Source organism: Channa argus, chromosome 15 (genome assembly GCF_033026475.1).
Source record: "Channa argus isolate prfri chromosome 15, Channa argus male v1.0, whole genome shotgun sequence".
NCBI classification, from domain to species: domain Eukaryota; kingdom Metazoa; phylum Chordata; class Actinopteri; order Anabantiformes; family Channidae; genus Channa; species Channa argus.
This window is the reverse complement of record NC_090211.1, coordinates 15,919,895-15,940,637: the sequence shown is the minus strand read 5'-3', so window position 1 is coordinate 15,940,637 and position 20,743 is coordinate 15,919,895. Positions and strand designations below refer to the sequence as shown.

Genomic DNA, 20,743 nt, shown 5'->3' with positions numbered 1-20,743 from the left:
TTGAAAAGCTATTTATATAAGCGGCCACAGGAAGTCTGGGAGATGACGAAAACCGTGCACATACAGTACGCACGGGTCACGGCTGACAATGTGCAGGGGCTGTGACCTGTGAATGATATTAGGCATCAGACTATCGTGACAGGTCACTTTTTCGCATGTGGGATGAAGTAATGATGCTTTAGAAGAAACAATACAACAGAAGGTCTATTGTAGTGTCTGTTATTTGTATTTGTGTTTCCTCTGACAGCTTCCTCTCACTGCAAACTGTCTAGATGTCTGTTGACCAGGGGAATTCCTGGCAGAGTGATTTTTGAGACTACAGGACTGAATCACATTGCCAGGGATTTCCAATGGCTGACATGAAGAGAGCAACTCCTTTCTCATACATGCAGAGATGCGCACTAATCTGCTAACTCACACACAGTCACACCCATGTCCCTTCATTTGCATACTCGCACACAAACACACCCATCCCGCTCTCTGTCATGAACCGAAGCTCGCATGACCCGGGCTGTGCGGCAGCAGGACTTAACCCACATGTGAACAGTGAGTGTCTTCCATGTTCACAGTGGTTAAGTTCTGCCGCCACAGGGCTGCAGCCTGCAGGGATGACGGTAAAGGTCAGGGAGGGGCCGCACTGCATCGAGCTACCGCACTTTTGCACCAATAGCAGTTTTCAGACAAGCATGACAGCACCTACTGCATCCAGGGCTCATCACGGCTGACCTAAAGCTACTGCAGAGTCTCCACACTCATTTAAAATGGCACCTAACATGAGAATTACCACTACAGTGTACCACTAGGTTTCCAAGTCATAGCAGTGTGAAGAATCATGCTCAAATTTGTCTTTTATTTCTAAGGAACATTGGAAACAATTTGTGCTAAATTTGGATGGGAACAGGGCCAGACATCACATGAAAACAGCGTGAAAAGTTATTTCTCTTTCACAACAGTGTGAGGTCAATGAGGAGGCAAATGTAATGTTTCTCTGATTGATTCAATGTCGCTTGTAGCTGAGTGTGTGTTTGTGAGGTTCACAGACGACTCACTGGTATGAGTGTAACAGACAAGTGTATCAGAGCAGTTATCGCCGTCTATGAGCTTCTGGTAATAACTGGTAATGTGTGGAATATGTTGAAAGTGTGCAGCCGTTAGTGTGTCCGTGTCTGCTAAATGTCAGCTGTCTCATTAGTGCTGAAGACTGCTCCTGTTCCTGTAGGGCGAGTAATAATGTCATCTTAGGTCATCATTTGTATCAGTGGCTGCTGGGGTCTCTCAGGGGCAGTGTGTGTGTGTGAGTGTGACTGTGCGTGTGTCTGCCACTTTGTGTTTACGTATGTTTTTTGTTTATGCTTCTACCTGTTGATTTCTGCATGAGCATCTGTGTCTGTTTGTTTGACTCGTGTGTGTGTGTGTGTGTGTGTGTGTGTGTAATAAACCTCTGTCTGCCCCCCACCCCACTCCCTGCTGGGTCGGTCTCCTGTGCCTGCTGTGCTGATAATCAGTGTGTGACGTCGGCTGGCTCAGTTCAGCAGGAACAGGGGACTGGTCTCATTTCCCCCCCCTTACACACACACACACACACACACACAGACACGCACATACAGGACTCCTCACATAAAACCACTATAGTAAATGTATTATATCAGCATAAATTCTGAATGTGTGTGTGTAAATGTTTGACACATTTTATTTGGAAATTGCATTAATAAACATTTTTGCATGTGTATTAAACAGTAAATTGTGTCACTAAATTACTATCTGAAACAAGAGATGTACACACTCACATTCTAAAATGCTTTACTTGTATTTAGGGCTGTTCTATTGTTGTGTTTACAGGCCAATAAAATATATTTAATAAGGTACTGCGCACCATTTATGCCAGTGTTGATTTTTTTTTTTCATGAAAACCAAAAACTACGTCAAAAGAAACAGCTTTTGCGGATTTATTGTACATATATATTTGCTTTTCATAAAAAAATGTATAAATGTAAAATAATGATTATTCTGTCTGAATAAAACATTTGATCAATAAAAAAATAAATGTTTTATTTTTAACAGCGCTGTGTCTTGTGTTTTGTTAACCTTGTCTTCATTTCTGAAATACATTTTAAAATCCCAATTTTCACACTTTGTTGGTAGGATTTGTTAAATTCAGGAACAGGAAATAAAAGGTGCCACAGATCTGAAAATCTGCAGGTTTTCCAAACAAAGCTTTCTCCAGGAGATTACGCTGACACAGTAGTACCTCCCCTCCACTTATGTCCACTTGTATCACTAGCCGTAAGCTTCCTATGCACAGTCTAAGACCGTTTCCACACATTTGCATAACTGAAAGAGAAGGAAACTGGGAGTTTATACTAATCAAATATGGCGCCATGTTACTGTTAATAAATAACACAGTGAAAACACATTCCTGTTCCAGGTGATGGTTCACAGGCAAATATCAAAAAGAAGTAATTGAGAGCTTCTGTCTCTGAGGTATTTATTTTAATGTATGAAGACTGTATGATTTCCACTTCACTGGCTTTTATATTAAGTTAGACGTGTGTCACAAAATCAAGCCCATGAAGTTGAGGCCAATTTAATGTCTAATATGGGTCAGACCTGAGAAAAACATTCAATTTATAGAAATAATTTACAGATTCTTCTCAGCATAAATAATGCTTCAGTTGAACATAAAAGATCACATGTAAAATGTAACATTAACTCAAAATCTTACAAATCCTAAAATGTCTTTCAATGTTTTATTTATTGATGTTGAAAATCACACACCAGAAGTGTGAGTGTGCAGAGGCCATGTTGCCTACAGAGTGCTGCTATTTCCTTTAGCTACAAACTGTAACGCATGAAGAAGCTGCTGTTGCTCCTTCACCTCCTCTGACATTACCTTCACATTTGAGCTGCACTGTAAATATATGCAGCTGTTTATACTGTGTGTGCATCAACGTGTCTACACCCTCTGGGGTCCAGGTTTGGGTTTTGGCATTTACCACCTAATATAAATTCTAATGTTCTCATAAAGCTGACACAGATAAGTAAATATTTACACATATTAGCAGTAAAGCTTTGAAAAGAATTATTATTTTTATACTTGCTAACAGAGCAGGGAAATGTAAGAAATACAACTAGTTTATTTATGTCTGAGGTTTTACCAAATCATCCTTGAGCTATTTTCATCCAAAGTCTGGTTATGCCTGTAAATCACTGAAAACATTCATTATTTAGTTTCTAAAATTCCCTTAAAAAAAGCTCTTTAATCTAATAAGGAGACAACTTTCCAAAAAAAAATGCTTTGCTGGTTGTTTTCCGTAAAAGAGTTCAATTGCATTACATAAACAACATATTAACATATTAACCATTTTTAACCTTATAAAATAAATGTATAGTTTAAATAGCTGCTCATATGTGTGAAAAATGTATAATAGTAAAAGTGTAAAGAAGCCAGTACAGTCAATTTAATATTGACTGTACTGTGTTTTAAAGACATTTTAAAGTGAAGTGATTCTATTGTCCGAATAAAGACTGTTGCGTTAATGTGCTTTGCTAAATTCAAATGTGCTGTTAATAACATTTTTGAGTAATGTTCCGTTATGAGTAATGGTAATGATTAGCTTGTGCTCATGGTACTAATGATTTATTAGATCTACATTTTAAACATTAGTTTGACATTAATGAAGGTTTTTTTTTGTTGAATTTTAAGGTTGAAAATTTAATAATAATAATCAAAAGTTAGTCATGTAAATATTAATGAGTTATAAATATATAAATGGCTTTAAGTCCATGTGCCCTAAGCCCTTTTTTGAAAAACAAATATCACTGTAAATTCAAACAGGTTCTGTTTTTTCACAAGGTAACTACACAACTCTGAAAAACACCCGTTTTCAAATAATCATGTAGCTAAGTGTAACCTGTGATCCTCTTTATTTTCCAGTCACCTTGGTGATCAGCAATAGTGCACAGAGGTTAAGCCACGATTATAACAAATTTGATGAAAAATAGTGACGGGGCAGTAAGCTGTAATCCGGATGTTTGTCCTTGTCGGCTGGTTACTAGGGTAACAATGAGACAAGGCTGTCATCAACCTCAGCCAGCTGCGTCAGAAGAGGAGACGGCGGTTCAACTGACGACTTCCTGTTTCTGAGAAAGCAGCATGAGGTAGAGGCGAAAGCAAATCCCCTCTTTATTTACTATCTATCAATGCTCCACTATTCTCTTTTCCATTTATAACTCCTTATCTTCGTTCTATACATTTACTGCTCTACTATTTACTCTTTATATCTCAGTGTTTGTCTTTGTGTCTCAGGCGACCGCACCTCTCTGGAAATCTTTTTCTTCCTCGCTCCTTAAACCCACACATCTGCACGCCCTCACCTGCTGCTACCTATTCAGGGTGGCCAATGGGCCGATAGGCCAGCCTGAATAGGGAGGGAGTTTCTATGGCAACATAACAGGTAAACAGAGGTGGAGATAAGGAGTCTGGGCAGCGCAGCAGGACAGAGTACAGAACTCTTGGTTTCAGAGGAGGTGGGGTAATGCCATATGCTCGTGGTATTAACTCCATTATCTGATTGCTCCATAACATGAGGGCACTGTTAAGAGAAGAAGAGGGCAAGCAATGAATTACAAATAGAGATCTACACAAATATAAACTCAGAAAACTGACAAAAAAATGTTAATGTGCACAAATCTAACTACTGTTTCCTTTCTTGTCCCTCCACTTCTCAGAGATCCACCCCACCCTGCAGCTGTGCAGTAGGTCAGCTCTCCCTCGGTCCTTTCTTCTTTCTCCCTCCCTGTCTGGCTCACTACCCCCCCCCCCCCCAAAATAAAAAAAAAATCTGGCCAATCTGCTCGGGAAAAGACATAATTGCCATTATGACTGCTGGGGCCCTTCACATCAGACAGTGTCCCGATTGTTCTGCAGAAGGAAAGGGGCAAACACACAGTCACCACACAGTATTTTCATAGCAAGACTACAGCACACAGACACAACACTCAATGTCTCTCTGTCTCTCTCTCTCTTTTCAGCCTTCTGCTCAGTCTGTAATCTTTCGATTAAGCAGAGAACAAACAAAGTTTCAGTAGAGCTCAAAATTCATACACCACTGACTTTCAAGAAAAAAAATCTTTCAACTGTCAAGCTCTGGGTAAACACACACTCGCGCAGTGCCCCTGCCAAAACGAAATTATAGAAAGACTCAATGGAAAAGCAGTTTGCACTAAGACAGGAACGCTCATATGTGTGTGCGTGAGACACATGGGGCTCGAGGTTTTGGGAAAATTGACCTTATCCCAGTTCCAATTTCAGTTCTCCATTTTTGTTTCCAAAAAGAAAAGGTCACCATTCTCACTAAAATAAGAGGACACGCTGACACAACTCTATAAAAAGAAGATCAGGCTACAGTCAATACCCACATTTCCATTTCCAATCCTGCATATCCAATATAACCAGGCTGTGACTAAAAGAGGGACTCTGTGTAAAGGACATGGGAGCAGTAATTAGCCACGGGAAATATAAATTCCCACAATAGCAGACTGATGGATTGTGATGGGAAATGTCTTTATCATTGTTACAAGATTGTGGTTGATTCTGCTGGCAGGAGTAAATGAAAGAGCTGAGAGTCCCACCTACATTAGTGGGTAAAAAAACCAGGTGTCTGTGAATGAGCAAGCACTAAACACACACACACACAAGCCCCTCAAGGGATTAGAGAAGAATTGAAGTGAGTAGCGCCTCATTAGACATTATTTAAGCTCTGGATCAGCTGTTAATTAGAGACGTGCAGGTTTGTCTCAACTCATACACGTGAGTGAGATGATTACGAATTTTTTTTTTAAACACTGTTGGAGTCCGTTTACTACATATATCCATCTGTTCCTGTGTGTTTAAAAACAGGTAAATCCACTCACTTTTTTAAAATCTGTATAGTCACATGCAATACAAACATAAACTCTACATTTGTGATGCCCAGTTTTTGTAGATACAGTCATAGAGATGTTAATAAAGGTAGGTTTTACCTTTAATAGAGACTGCGTTCCACTGAAATATGTTTCTAATTATTATTATTATTATTATTCTACAAAATTATGTTTGTGTCATGTGCCATGCAATGCAAACTTTTTTGCAATTTTTTTTTAAAACAACAAAAGATCATGAACATAGTCACATGATGGACCTCACGTGGCCTCGCACAGACCTACTTCACAACGGCTGTTTGTAATAGTCTGTGAAAACACATGGAGTACATGAATACATTTTTACTGAATGATTTATTGACTTACACAGACATATCCTTTATCCAGCAACAGTGACAATAAGGTAAGACTACTAGTATGACTATGAATACTAATATGAGGTAATATAAAAACTGAGAAGCAATACAGAAATATTTCATTTTTGTATCATGTCAAAGCTAAACTGAAATAAATTAAAAGTCTTAAAACCTACAACAGTGCATCTATTCTTTCGCTCTCTCACACACACACACACACACGCGCACGCACATAAATCCTGATGCATTCTGGGACAGTCTCTTTTGTACATGCTATAGCATGCTAACCCTGCCATTTCAACTGCCTGCATAATAGAGAAAATGACTGTACTTGTTTCAACAAGTACATATTGGTATGGAAGGAATTCAGACAGGAAACCCTTACTAATGTTTCCTATTTGTTAAAGTAGCTAATCACAGCACTGTATGAACTGTATGACAATGTAGTACTGCTGCCTTTTAAGGTGGCCAAGCTGCAACCATGTCTTTCTACAGAAAAGGTTCAAAAGATTAAACTCATATGCTGCAGTAGGCAGACAAATAAGAGAAGCAGAGGAACAAAGCGGATTGTTGTATCTCACAGAGCTTTTAAGGAAGAAACCATTTAATCTGTTTTCTTGCTGGCGGTCAGCTTGTCAGCGTTAAGAGCGAAGGTCTCGGCCACAATCAGAGGAAAAACTAAAGAGGCGTCTGCATACACCTGGAAACAAACAGTGAGAGCCATAGATTACTTTTCAGAATACTGTTTTTTTAATTTATATATATATATATATATATATATATATATATTTTATCTTTTACACGCCAACTTAACCTAACTGAATCCAGACTCTGGATTTCCTATTTGTTTTGGACCTTTGCTGCCGCTGTGCATGACTGAATCGAATACTGTGAAGACACTGCCACCTTTAGCCTAAACTGGGTATTACAACTATAATATTCATGCGTACCAGCAGTAGCTTCTGTCATTTTGTACACATAAAGGATGTCTAAAATACAGCACACAACCTATCAAGTTACAATAGCAGTCATAAGATTAGTGTCATGGGGGTAGTTTTAAAGTCGTGACAAACCCTAAATTTCTGGACCAAATTTGTTTTGAAATGTGTCACTTTGAAATTATGCTGTACTGCATGTTTGAGCAAATTAGGCAAAAATCATATAATTTAAAAAACATTTATTTGAAGTCATCCAATCACTATCAACAAAAAGAATTAACATCTGAGGCAGAAGAAATGAAGACCTTTGGAAATTATTTCTAATAAGAAGGTATCTGAAAACACAGGTGGGATAAATCCAGCTTAACGTTGGTAATAGTCTTAGTCTGGTCGTGGCTGATGAACATTAGTACCTTGACAGGTTTGGCATCTGTTCTGATCTTGCCCCACGATATGGCCTCATCAGGTCTGGCCCCAGAGTCAGAACCATCAAACTCTTGACCCGTGTTCACAAACACTGCGTAATCAGCTCCATTCCTCTGAAAACAGAGTGAAGAGCCAGTGAGTCAAAAGCGAAAAGTAATAAAGCATTTTGTGTACGATTTATGAGATCTGATTTGTTACACTGTATAATGACCTAAACATTTTCCCCCTCATTCCACACAGTTTTGCACAATTTCGTAAAAGAAATCCATGGTCAGAAGTAATACCAGTAGCAAGTTACCATGAGATTAGCATTAGCAATGTGATGTTTAACCAGCCCTCCTCCCAGGATGATCATTCCTGTCTTTTTGGCGAACACCGCCTGGCTGTTCAACCGGCGGATATCTAAAATAAAAAATTTAATTAAAAAATCACATTTATGATATCTCCAGCTAAGACAGCTGCAGTGACTTTGTTCTGCATCAATAATGTTGCATTTACCTTCCACAATGTCCAAAACCAACCCAGGGTTCCTAAATGAGTGGAAGTAGATCATGTCACCCAGAGAGCCATCTGTCAGAGCAGGACTGAACACTGGAATGTTATTCTGATATTAGAAAATGACAGCATGTTTACTCAGAAAGACACTGCATTGTACTTACTGTACTCATGACACAATATATTACCACAACACTGTAAACAGGGGCTCACCTTGTATGCCCAGTAGTACACGGAGTCAGTATTATTGATCTCTTTGCCAAGTCTATGGATCATTTTGGAGGGAGTCCAACGAATGCCCTGAAAAAAACAAACCAAAAAAAAAATAATAAATTGTAAATCTGAAAACCAAAGTTCAAACAAGCAAACTGCAAAACATGAGAAAACGTGCGTACTGGACACCAGATTCAGAACTGCTGCTTTTTCCCGGTAAAAGTTCAGAAGCTTAAGGTTTAACACTTAAAACCATAATCACACAAAGAGACCCACCTCTGTGTTCTGCTCCAGCAACATCTGGTCCAGGATGGGCATCAGCCAGTCTTCAAACTTACAGTAGTTATCATTGGGCACCAACAGATTCCCTATTCTTTACCCAGGCAGGACAGAGGAGAAGGAGAGCAGGAAAGACGACAAGGGACCAGATTTACTGAGGAGTGGCATTTACAGTATTGCTACTGGTGTTCTCATATATAAAAAAATAAATAAAAAAATTAAACATGGCCTGTTTGGCTACGAATTCATTAAGGAATTTGAACCCATTCTAATGCTTGTATGCTAAATATACAGCTGATAAAAACTGAAAATGGGGGACGAAAGCAGACCACGTCTCTCCAGGTATGTCAGCACCTATACATTTTACCATTTCACTTCTTTGTAAGTGGTTATGTGACCTACTACATGTATTATGTTTTTTTTTCTTCACTGCAGCGTTGCATGTTTGCATTAATAACAAACAAGACACAACCAGTCAATTAGGGAGCATATGAGATGCTAGTAGGTGGACACTTGTAGCCAGGTAGCTGTTTTCCATAATTATTGTTTTTTTATGCTAATAGTTCCAGTAACATCTTAACTGCATAGACACAAGTGTGGTATTGATCATCTCATATAATATTGAATAAGAAAGCTAATAAACATGTTTACTAAAATGTCAAACAATGTCTTAAAGCCTTATTGTAAAATGCCATTTATTATGGCAGGCCTACTGATCTGGGATCTGATCATGGAGCTGGTTTGTATCCAAGGTTCCCAACCTGTTGATTCCTCTCAGGCGGAGCTCCTTGCCAGCCAAACTAAAGTCTCCCAAGTATGTGTGAGCAAGACACTTGATCAAATCCTCCTCAATGCCTCCAGCTGTGGTAACAATAACATCCACCTAACACAGAGTAACAAAACAGATTCTAAAACATAGAAATCCCACTGCTGAAAATCTTTTAGGATCAAGTAACTATGACCTTAAAGGTGTAAACATTTTTACCATTTTGTGCTCTGCCAAGTAGCGGATGGTCTCCCTGACTCCAGAGCTGATGAGGTTAGAGGTATAACCCAGGAAGATCGTGCAGCCGGAGTTGTGGCAGGAGTCTTTATATTCAGCGCCTTCACCTTTCTCCACAGGCTCAAGACGCTTCTCTATCTGAGAGTGTGGAGTCATCAGACAATGTGAAATAAACAGAGAAAGACTGAATCTGTATTATCTAAAAGGGTCACTGCAATCTATTTCTCATACAGCTATGAGCTCCAGCAGTAAAATTGTGTTTACCTCCTCTTACCATATTGTTGATCTCCTGTACAGCCAGGCTGAAGCTGCTGGCCTGGAAGCCTGTGGTGAGGTAGGATTTCAGCACTCCTTGGAGATCCACTCCCTGGTTGAAGTCATAGCCTCTGATCTTTGGCATGTCCTCAGGGAGGTCGCAGCTGGGCTTGAGGACAGCCTCCATGGCAACAGAGGGGGCATGGTCTGCCATCCCTTCTGTAAAAAAACCACCATTAGTTACCATCAAGTAGATTATCACTTTAGTATGATACTGACTAATATCTTATTAGCATAGCAGGGAGAGGGAAACATGCGTCCTATCCCCATGTTGACGTTATCTTAAACTGCATATCGTTAAGGAAACATGGAAGAAATAATCTTAGTATCTTTAAGCTTTTGGTGTGGGGATTTAAGATATCCTTCTCCGTTCAGACAAATTGGCTACAACTACTCACTTAACAAAAATTAAAGGACAACCTAAGGTTCCCAATTCACCCCTGAAACTAAAATAGCTGCTGGTAAACCACATATTTCCATGTGCTCTGATGTTAGCTACTTAGTCATTGACAAGCTAACTATGCCGGTCTGTCCACTGACGTAAGTAATGTGTAACTAAACGTTTTAAAACAGAGATGAACATATACCTATTGTTATAAAAGATGTCAAGTGAAGAATTTAGGCTGGTAATAGACCGTTGTCACTGGAAACACCTAGAGGAGAAAATGTGCAGTCCCGTAAACATGGCATGAGTTATCTACGGCAAGCGAGGGGCCACTATGGATCGTGCGAAGGGACAAACTTGTGTTCCTTCGCAAAAATTCATTTAGCTTCAAATTCAGTTACAAAAAAACGTCTCTTTATAATCTCCGAAATGTTTAAAGTTCATTTTTATGGTTTGTTTAAATTGTGTAAGACGGTCTACTGTTTTGTCATTTTAAAATATACTACATAAGGAAATAATAAGCATGTGTTAGTCAGAGGTGTGAAAATAATCAAATTCTTTGTATTAAGTGAGACCAGCAAAAGCTTATTAGGTTAGTGTTAAGTACTTGTTTATTGTTTAGAAAGCAAAGCAAGGATTGAAGTGAAATTAATGGAAATATATTAGGTAATACGTATTTTATATGTTGCATATTGCACAAATAACCCTGTTATATAATCACACATAACTTTACAATATAAATCAATTTGGCTTGATGCTTAAACTGACACTTAATAGGCTATATGAGTTCAACAAAGGTTTTTTGCAGGCACATTTTCACCATACAAAGTCACTCTAAACTACAAATGCCAGCTGAATGTAGGAGGAGGAAAAATAATCAGTCCTTGTTTAGATGTAAACTGTAATACATTCTTGTATTAACAAATTAATAAGTTCTATTGTGGGGGGACAAATCAGCCACAGCTTTTGGAAAATGTAGAGACATATGATAGCTTAAAGCTGGACATCACGCCTAAAGCACAACATAATGCCTTGGCAGATAATCTTTTCATCAGCGGTGACTGTGAAGTTCTGTGTGATGTTTGTGACATTTCCAGCTCTGCGCTGTGACCTTTTATATCCCAGATCCTTTGAACTGCCCAAGCAGAGAATAAAAAGGTGGTACGGGTCAAAAAGGAAAGTCAGGAACTCGGCAGATCAGATTCTCCTGGACGACTTGAGCTGACTTTTTGGATCATCTAAAATACTGCATAATAAACCATTTCCCTGCTGCTGTTTAGGTGGACGGAGGATTTAGTCCAGATAGCAGGTCCTGTACTGAGCTTTTAGACTGAAGGCAATGTCAGCAAATGTGTGCTGCAGCAACAGTGTTGTTCAGGCACAAAAACTGGTGGATCAACTTCGTCTGGAAGCAAGCATGGAAAGAATCAAGGTGTGTAATAATCTTAGTGGATGCATGACAGCTTCTCATCTTCAAATTCAGCTGCACCTTTTTAGATCAGTTTGAAGATGACACTTCTTAGAATTAATGATGTGCTATTTCTCTGTTATTTAACAGCCAGTGTCCGATGAGCATTTTAAAATGAAAACAAAAGCAGTGTTTTAAATCCTGCCAATTGCTATTATGTTCTCCTGTGTCCCAGCAGATCTCCCTGACAGCAGCAGACTTGGTTCAGTATTGTCAGGACCACAGGCGAAGTGACCCTCTGCTCACCGGCATTTCTGCCTCATCAAATCCTTTTAAAGACAAGAAGACCTGCGTGCTGCTTTGACACTGCAGAGCAAAGACAACCAACAAATGACAGACTATTATATGAACAGCTTCTTGTGCAAATTTTCTGCTGTTAAATGTTTATTGTGTATTTAAGTCACACTTCAACATTTATCATTTCTGTTACAGAATCTTCCTTCATACAATAACCTTTTGGAACACTAAACATTGTACATGTGTCCATTTTTCACTTATTGGAGTTGCTCCTTTTATTTCATGTAACTGTTCAGTTAATGCATGTTTCCCTGTTCTCAGCCTTACAATAAAAAGGAAATCCCTGGATAAAGTGACTCACATTTTATTAGCAAAGATTTGTTCAGATCGATTTATATAGCTGTTTTGTTCTGTCTTCGCTAAGTGAAAGTATTTAACACGTTTAACTTAATAATCTGTCCAAAATTTTGCAAGTGATTTATAGTCTCATTGAGCCAAACAGTAGTTATACATTGCACAATCCACACACACTCACACACAGAAATAAGACACATATGCATACATATGTACGTACTAAAAAGCTCATACCAATTAGTATTATTGATTTTTACTGTGTTTAAATAAATCAAATCAACGGCTTTCGACTTGTCCCTTTAGGGATCACTACAGCAGAATGTGTTCTGCACGTTGATTTGTCATGCATGACCCTTCCTGTCGCAACCCCCCCATTTTGTCCGGACCCTGGGTGGCTGGGCAGGGCAGGGCCACACCTGGTGGGGCGGGATTTGAACCCGTGGACTTCTGCATCCCAACCCAATGACCCACCAGGCCCAGGTGTTAAAACAAATAGCTTTTGAAATATAATTAGTGTGTCAAAGAAATATCTCATATGACAAGTAGCTACAACATTTTGTACAATGTTGTTTCCTGAAACAGATTCAGTCAATTTTTAAGTATGTCCATAGCACAAACTAGTGAAATGTGTTATTTCCCCTCTTTTGGTTACTGCAGCTGTAGTTAGTCCTTCTTGTATGTTTAAACCATAGATGGTATATTAAGACAATCTATGAGTTCAGCTTAATGAGTCACACATGTCAAATGTAGTGTCTTTGAAAGCTTTGATACTGGCACAAAATGCATGTGACAAACAATAAAAATACACTAATTGGCCTCTTCATTACACATACACCTTCACAGGCTAATACAATCCAACACAGGCGCTCTGCCATGAATTCTATTTTTACAATGTTATAAATTCACAGTTCTTGGGTTGAAACTGTCAGAAAGGTGATAATTCTACCATGTGTTTATTATTGAAGTCACAGTGGGTGGTGGATTCATACGCAGTCGAGTACTTTAAAAGGTGGTTTTAATGTTTTGGCCCCTCATTCATTTTAAACAAGAGTGGCCGAAACATTGGAACAACGACTTAACATAATGCACTCCAGTATCCATGTGCTCTGATCTTAATATGGATAATGTTAATTGTACTATGTGTAGTTGTAATTCTACTGCGTGTTTATTGCAGCTGTGGCGCAGGAATGTAGAGCGGTCGTCCACCAATCTCCCAGTTGCTGGTTCAATCCTTAGCTCCTCCGGTCACATGTCAAAGCGTCCTTGAGCAAGACACTGAACCCCAACTTAGTTCCTCCCGGTGAGTGTTGGCCAGCTGCATAGCAGCTCCCCCATTGGTGTGTGATTGTGACTGCGGATGGGTGAATGTGAAGCAGTGTAACGCACTTTGAGTACCAATACAAAGAAAAGCGCTATATAAGTGCAGACCAGTTAACATATTATTAAACAGTAGAATTATGACCTTTCTGATGATTTCATTAAAAAAAACAACAACTAAGAAATGATAACCTTGCAAAAGTAGAATTCATGGCAGAGCTGCTATGTTAGATTGTAGCTAATGACGTGGCCAGTGAGTGTAAATGCTCCCCACACATACATAACTTGTAAAACCTCTTTCAAAAAGATCAAAGGGATTAAAACAAAAAAAAAGATTAAGGAATCGTGAACTGAGCCTGCTTTTTGCCATTTAACAATGTCAACAAAAGCATAATTAGCATATCAATGTAAACAATTTCAAAAAACAACTTCTACAACTTTTAACAAAATTGTTTTGCAGTGCAGCAAAATAACATAAGTTGATAGGTCTTTGTAAAACGAGGGACCAAAAATGTCTCAATTTCCAATTTTCCACTTACCTTTTGATGTTCATTACAACACACCTTTTTTACATGGCCAGCCTACAACACAAGGTCTCTTTATTATCTGTTTATTATACATTTTGTGTCGACCCCTGAAGGGACAACCCAAAAGTCGGTGATCTTTGCTTTTTCATTTTCTAGGTCTCCAGATTTCCACACACATGTCCCCAGAGGCTACAGCAAGGACTCCAGCATCCACACTCAGCTGACAGTTGGAGACAGAGGAGAGGTACAGTTGAGATGGTGACAGGGACAGAATCCAGTACAACTGAACTTATTACAACAATTAAAAACAGAACTCTCATAAATACTGGTAATGTTGATTTATTAAACTATTTCTGTTCATTGTTATTTTTTATTAGTATATTTACTTTTAAAAATATCCCCAATAGGTCAAACGTTTAAGCTTGAATAAACAAAAAATAACCTTTATATGATAAAGTTACAACATTCTATTCAAAAGCAAGAGATTTGGCATTTTCATGATTTGTATGTGGTGAGAATGTGGTAAAGAAGCACTGACCCCATTTACACCAGCACTGTGTTGCAGTGTGCATAAAGTCCTTGGAGGTGCACAAGGGATATGTACCTGCGGTGCAGACAAGAGTGTTTACCGTCAGAGTTTAAAAACACAGGTGAGGCACAAGGACGACAAGAAATGAAGACTCTTTCTACCTTGACTGTTCGATCAGATGAACATGTATAGAGGCTTCCAGGGGTCCTGTGGATGCCAGTGACCAGAGCAGTATGTCCTACATCAAACTGGGACAGGAGTTTTAATGTTCCTGCCTGCATGGAAAAGCAGTGCAGCATGCCTCTGTTGTCCCCTGCCCATACCTCATTGCCACTGTAGCTCATGGAGAGCAGGTAAGAGTTCAGCTTAAAAAGGGACAGGTTGGTTTGGAATTAGTCTTGGGACACGTGTATCTGAGCACCAAACCTAAAACGTTAGTGTGTTTATAATTTACCTGAATGTTCTTCAAACTTTTGCCTGCCCTGCAGTCATAGACAGCCACAGTGCAGTCTTTGCTCCCAGAGATGATGTACTTGTCATCGGCAGCCAGGCACATAACAGCATTGCCATGAAGACGAAGGCTTTTCACGAGAGGTTCCGCAGCTGTAAACAAAAGTATGACATGTTCTCAAAAACCAATTGATCTGTCATTATAATTACTTTGTTACCTGCTACAAACCAAATAATGTTAAAGAAAGTTGGATAGCCTACATGAAACAAGAAAAGTGCCCTTTTACTTGTTTTTGGTCTAAATTGGTCATGGAATATGATCCGATCTTCACCAAAGGCACAAATATAAACAAGCCCAATATGTCTAAACTAATATTCTACCAACATTTATGGTCTGATAAACTGTGTTTATTGGACACATCTATTAAACATACAGAGTGATGGTGGAAAAACAAATGTCAACACTTGGCTTCTGACCAAATGTCCTCTGCTGTCAGGTGTTAGCAAACCTGGAGTGCAATCAATGAAACGTGAATGGAGGTGAAGGTTGAAACTACCGCAAGTTATACATTATACAAGTTAAACATTCACAAGCAACATCAAATAATGAGCCATGTTTCGCACAAAAATGCTCAAGAGAGTTCACACCAGACGTCCTAAAAATATGACAGAGCTGAAGCAATTCTGTAAAGAAGAATGGTCCAAAATTGCTCTTTAACGTTGTGCAGGCACAGCTGCAGGAAGCACTTGCTTGAGATTGTTGCTGCCCGAGGTGGTTCACCCAACTAAGAAAACACTGTTAGCATTATTGTTTTCACCATCACTTTTTATGTTTAATAAGCGTGTTCAATAAAGATTTAAATGATCATGAATGTTTGAGTTTTAACAGGTTAGAAATATTGCGTTTGTTGACGTGTGAAAATCAGATCACATTACAAATCTATACAGAAAAACAGGAATGAGAGTTTTTTTTTGGGACTTTATGTGTTGAACCCCCTCACCTCTGGTGTCATACATGCTGACCCGCTTGTCAAATGTACCCGCCAGCAACACATCTGTCTGACAGGACAAGCACAGCACAGCGGCCCCAGCTTTGATGAGACCCCTTTTTGCCCCATTTGCCTGCAGGTCCCAGAGCCTGACTGTGCTGTCAAATCCCCCTGATGCCAGCAGAGGCCCCTGAGACGCAAGGCACCAGACCCAGCCCCGATGAGTGCTGAAGTCACCCCGGCCTCCTAATGTGTGCAGCAGTGTGCCGCCAGCACCTGCCTGCAGATCCCACAGTTTAACATTCCAGTCTCTAGAACCTGTGGCGCAAACTTCTCCCTCTCCTCCCACAAGGAGGACTGAGTTGACCTGGGCAATGTGGCCTGATGGTAGAGTGATGCATTCAAGTGCTGGGGGTGGGCTGGGGCTTCTGAGGGATTGATGTTGCAACATTTCTATCTGCCTTCCATTACCCACATTCTTGGGATCTGCTAAGTCCTCTTGGTGACGAGGACCACCATCTTGCCCCTCAGCACCAAACACCATTCTGTGAGCCCCTTCTTCTTCCATTAGTGGTGGTGCATCATCTTCCAGCCTCTCTTCCAACTCCTCTCTCAATCTCACTAGCTGGTCCCCACCTACAATAGGCTGTATTTCACCATCCTCTCCTTCCATTGCCACCTCCCTCCCTTCATTAACACCATATGCAACCTCCTGTGCTGCAACTCCCACCCCTTCTACCTCATCCTCTCTACCATCCTCTTGTCCTTCAGCAACTAGTTCCCCATCCAGCCCTGCCCTTTGCTGCTGCCTCCCTTGCTCGCTTTGTTCCACATCCTCCTGGGTCTGTCTGGCCACAAGGTGGGCTTGGTTGGTCCAGCATGTTATGAGCTGCTCAATCTCCAGGCAAGCAGTAGGCCAGTCAAAGTCTTCCCTTGACCCCACTGGAAAGCTAGCTCTGGATCCTGTTAATCTGCGTGCCCGGAGCTGCCAAGCCGTGCTGTCCTTACCCACATTACCTAATGCATGGCAGACCTGAAAAGTGGAGAAAGAGAAATTCTAGAAGAATATGAAAATCTCAAAAGTTCCCTGAAATTTCTGAACTTGTGTAGGAGTTTTTTTTAGAGTGGGTTTTTTTTGTTTATTTGCCTCGTCTCTCATTCAACATAATAAATGATAACATGGACAGGAAGGACACAATACAATTTACTATCACTGGTTCTATGATAGTCCAAAGATCTACAAGCAGCATATTGCACAAAGACAGACTGAATGTGCTAACAAAGTTAAAGAAGAAGACTGCTCGTGAACATAAATGTATTACAAAATGCAGGATTTAAGATACATTAAGAATTGCTTTGTAAACATTTTATTTGGAAGGAAACAGTCAAATATTTGTTTTGTTGAGGAACAGTCAATGTAAGCAGGAACCTTTAAGATTATGCATTACATTACGAAATGTTCATTCTAAAAATGGATACTTAATTCACGTGTTTTAATACCAGCGCAAACTCGTTTGAGGATAAGTAACAATTTTTGTCACAAAGCCCACTGATTTTGGAGAAAACAAACAAGCAGGACTGTCTTAAAGTCTAACCTTTGGCAGCACCGTAATGACACACTGAGCAGGAAGGTGTGAGGCAATGTGGGTTACCATCTCCCATGGCAATGACAACAAGCCACTTGTCTCAGCAGAAGGTGAGGGGCTAACATCTACAGAAGATGGATGACCAGCAGGCACAAGACTGGAAGGAATGAGGAGACCATTGTGACTTGCTTATTAATCCCATGAACACACGGTTAAATGATGGCGAATGAAAGTCTTACCACTGCAGTTCAGGCCTGGCAGCTTCACTACAGGAGGATTTCGCATGGTCGGTAGATGGACCGTCCTGCTCATCGTGTGTTTCTGCCTGCGATCCACGCAGCTTAGCACTAACCTCAGACATTACCTTGCCTCCTCTTTTCACAAGACCCCGAAACTATGCGCTGTCAGCCCACATTAATTTAAACCGCCTCTTTTCGGAACTGTGGGCTATAAGTACGCATGTAACTAATACATCCAAACTAAAGCACGGGGCGGAACTCAAGAGACAAAATGATCGTTCTTCAGTCTCTCCCGGTCATACCTTCTCCGAGACTGCTTAAGCTACTTGCCATCACTATAGGTTGTCCTTTCATATTTCACTGGTTGGCTGCAACCGCAACAAATTCATGTCAAACATAGATTTTAAAAAAATGTTCCGAAACGACTAACTTCACTAGTTAGCTAAGCTACAGCAGAGCAGCAGCGGGTTCATATTAGCTTTACGTACACAGCCTGTAACAACGCTGGTCACTGGTAAACAGCCTTCGCCCGTGTCAGTATAATAAAACACTGACCACTGTCAACATGTAATCCAAATTATTACTGACATTTTCATTGGCTAGAAGTAAAATCAATTGTCATTTGGCAGCCGTTATCTAGGCGAACTACAAAGATTTCAAATAAGACTACCGCTTCCGGCGTAGGAAAATCGTCATCAAAGTGCGTAGCAACTAGCGTTGTAAACAAACTGACTGGGTAGGGGCTTCATGCAGACTCCTACCAGAAAGTCACTCATTCTTGTCTTCGCCTTCTGGCCAAATCAATGGGGAGACAAAACAATTTTCAGCCATGTCTCGAACAGATCAGGAAGTGTTGCGATTTGTTTTACCAACTTTTGTGGGGCAACTGTCAGATCAAAGGTTAAAAGTTAATTTTGATCACTGACAGTATAAGTGAGCTTACAGCTAAATACCCAACGTATTTCTCTCTGTATATTTAAACAATATAGTACAGACATTCAACGTTTGAATTGTACGGGTTCCCCAGTACTCATAAGCCAATTGGCAGACGATACTAATGCAGATTAGATTCCAAAAGCTTTAAGTTGTATATCTATTTTCACAGAGGCTTCTGGCTTAACCCTAAAGAAATGTTTACTGTTATCCACCAACCCACAGTTAAATATTTGGGTATTACTATTACAACTGCTGAGACTGGAAGCTAACTTTAAAAATGTTATAAAGAAACAGCCGTCCATATTTAATAGTTGGAGAGACATTTCAATATTTCACAGGATATTGCTTAAATTCAGGAATTTCAAGACTAATTTACTCATCCTCTTGCCCGGCAATTCATGAACGTTTTATTAAAACCAACAGTCAATCTCATAATTTTAACTGGAAAAATAAGCAACACCATATTAGGAAAATTGACACTGTGAAACCTTTGGCTGAAGGTGGACTAAATGTGATTGACTTTGATGTTATGAATGGGACGGTAGGACTAAAATGGTTAAAATAATTTATTATGAACACTGAAAGCATATGGTAAATATGAAAAGCATTAGTAAATTTGGTGGTATTAAGTTTCTATTACACTGTGATTTTGATGTCATTAAATTACCTGTTAAACTAATCCTGTTCAAGAAATAAGTCTTCCTATAATGGAAACGTATTTACAAGCACAGCTTTAGTCCACATAATGTGCCTACTTGGAACAACAGATGTAATCTTATGAAACATAAATCCTTTTTCGAATCTTGGATGTCGAACGGCATTTGTTCTATCGTACATTTAGCAAAAAGTGAAGGGAATACTTAACATTTAAAGATTTTGTGCACAAATCTGGTCCCATTTATGACATAATGGAATATAATGGTGTACTTAAAATTATCCTGTCAGCTTTACTTAATTTGATAAAAGGATCAATGCCATTTTACTCTCCGGTCCCAAAATGACAAAGTATCTCCATTTCCAATTTCAATGTTGATGAATAAAGATGTAATAATGTAATTAGAGGCATCTGAAACATGCAAGACAAAAAGGTTTTGATTTTTTGAAGCTGTTGAAAACAAACCGTCCTCCCCTAAGCTATGTCAATGATAACTCAGAGAAACTGCCTAATTTCCTTAAACTGTATTAATAGTAATCCCCTTTTACAATAGTATTTAATTAGATATTTACTTATTTACATTGTTTCGGGATGACTGGGACGCTAAAGATAATTTTAACCTAGATTTGTGTACTACAAGGAACTTAAAATAAATAAATAAATAAATAAACCTTTAGGTTAACAATGTCTTGTATTTTTAATATTCATTTAGTTTTTATTTAAAAACTTAGAAATACTTTCAGTAGTTTTAAAGAAATTTGCCAAGGCCACTATTACTAACATTGTTAAATCTACCCATTTACTTTACTGTATTTTCGGCGGCCTAGTTCGAGTTGGACTCCCAACTGTATTGCAAAGCTAGTTTTAGATTTGTATTAAATACTTATTTTAAAGTTAAACTAAAGTCATGATTTACAATGTATAATTTTATTTATACATCCCAAATTTTAAATTTGTATCACTAAAGGTTTACAGCATTTATTAGAATGTTTAGAAGTAGGTCAGGAGTGTGCCAACAGCTACAATGTCCTATATAAATACTTTCAAAATATTTTTTGTAGAGGTGCTCCAAGTTGCATTTTTATTATTGACTAAACAATTCTCTCTAATTGCTATGTATTTTTTCT

General features: G+C 39.2%; 3 protein-coding genes across 4 annotated transcripts; 1 reads left to right on the top strand and 2 right to left on the bottom strand.

Moving 5' to 3' along the window:
- Nucleotides 1-6,254: 6,254 nt before the first annotated feature.
- dhps (deoxyhypusine synthase) lies at nt 6,255-10,665 on the bottom strand. Of its 2 annotated transcripts, none has more exons than XM_067478354.1 (10): nt 10,532-10,665; nt 9,904-10,103; nt 9,612-9,767; nt 9,388-9,509; nt 8,624-8,720; nt 8,348-8,434; nt 8,138-8,243; nt 7,938-8,041; nt 7,627-7,752; nt 6,255-6,975 (listed from the first exon to the last, which is right to left on the bottom strand). In XM_067478354.1, the coding sequence occupies exons 2-10, from the start codon at nt 10,096-10,098 to the stop codon at nt 6,880-6,882; spliced, it is 1,089 nt and encodes a 362-aa protein (XP_067334455.1). In that variant the 5' UTR covers nt 10,099-10,103; nt 10,532-10,665; the 3' UTR covers nt 6,255-6,879. The 2 variants fall into 2 exon arrangements, with proteins under 2 accessions (XP_067334455.1, XP_067334456.1); XM_067478355.1 differs by having other exon boundaries at nt 9,904-10,100; nt 10,532-10,648.
- An 861-nt stretch (nt 10,666-11,526) lies between these two features.
- Nucleotides 11,527-12,349, top strand: LOC137100495 (guanine nucleotide-binding protein G(I)/G(S)/G(O) subunit gamma-12-like). Its single transcript, XM_067478356.1, has 2 exons — nt 11,527-11,761; nt 11,976-12,349. The coding sequence occupies exons 1-2, from the start codon at nt 11,669-11,671 to the stop codon at nt 12,099-12,101; spliced, it is 219 nt and encodes a 72-aa protein (XP_067334457.1). The 5' UTR covers nt 11,527-11,668; the 3' UTR covers nt 12,102-12,349.
- Nucleotides 12,350-12,445: 96 nt separating this feature from the next.
- fbxw9 (F-box and WD repeat domain containing 9) lies at nt 12,446-18,727 on the bottom strand. Its single transcript, XM_067478353.1, has 7 exons — nt 18,026-18,727; nt 17,796-17,943; nt 16,213-17,233; nt 15,216-15,364; nt 14,923-15,126; nt 14,771-14,836; nt 12,446-14,452 (listed from the first exon to the last, which is right to left on the bottom strand). Exons 1-7 carry the CDS (start codon nt 18,145-18,147, stop codon nt 14,378-14,380), a joined length of 1,785 nt encoding a protein of 594 aa, XP_067334454.1. The 5' UTR covers nt 18,148-18,727; the 3' UTR covers nt 12,446-14,377.
- Between the last annotated feature and the right edge of the window lie 2,016 nt (nt 18,728-20,743).

What these genes read in the sequence shown, in the direction of transcription:
- dhps (XM_067478354.1), bottom strand. Translation starts at nt 10,098, where the DNA reads ATGGCAGACCATGCCCCCTCTGTTGCCATGGAGGCTGTCCTCAAGCCC. An exon ending in TACAGGAGATCAACAATATG is followed by an intron (nt 9,768 to 9,903) that starts GTAAGAGGAGGT and finishes CCACACTCTCAG; the next exon opens with ATAGAGAAGCGTCTTGAGCC. An exon ending in CAGATGCCAAACCTGTCAAG is followed by an intron (nt 6,976 to 7,626) that starts GTACTAATGTTC and finishes GTTTGTTTCCAG; the next exon opens with GTGTATGCAGACGCCTCTTT.
- LOC137100495 (XM_067478356.1), top strand. Translation starts at nt 11,669, where the DNA reads ATGTCAGCAAATGTGTGCTGCAGCAACAGTGTTGTTCAGGCACAAAAA. An exon ending in CAAGCATGGAAAGAATCAAG is followed by an intron (nt 11,762 to 11,975) that starts GTGTGTAATAAT and finishes GTGTCCCAGCAG; the next exon opens with ATCTCCCTGACAGCAGCAGA.
- fbxw9 (XM_067478353.1), bottom strand. Translation starts at nt 18,147, where the DNA reads ATGTCTGAGGTTAGTGCTAAGCTGCGTGGATCGCAGGCAGAAACACAC. An exon ending in GCCAGGCCTGAACTGCAGTG is followed by an intron (nt 17,944 to 18,025) that starts GTAAGACTTTCA and finishes CATTCCTTCCAG; the next exon opens with TCTTGTGCCTGCTGGTCATC. An exon ending in AAAGTTTGAAGAACATTCAG is followed by an intron (nt 15,127 to 15,215) that starts GTAAATTATAAA and finishes TCCCTTTTTAAG; the next exon opens with CTGAACTCTTACCTGCTCTC.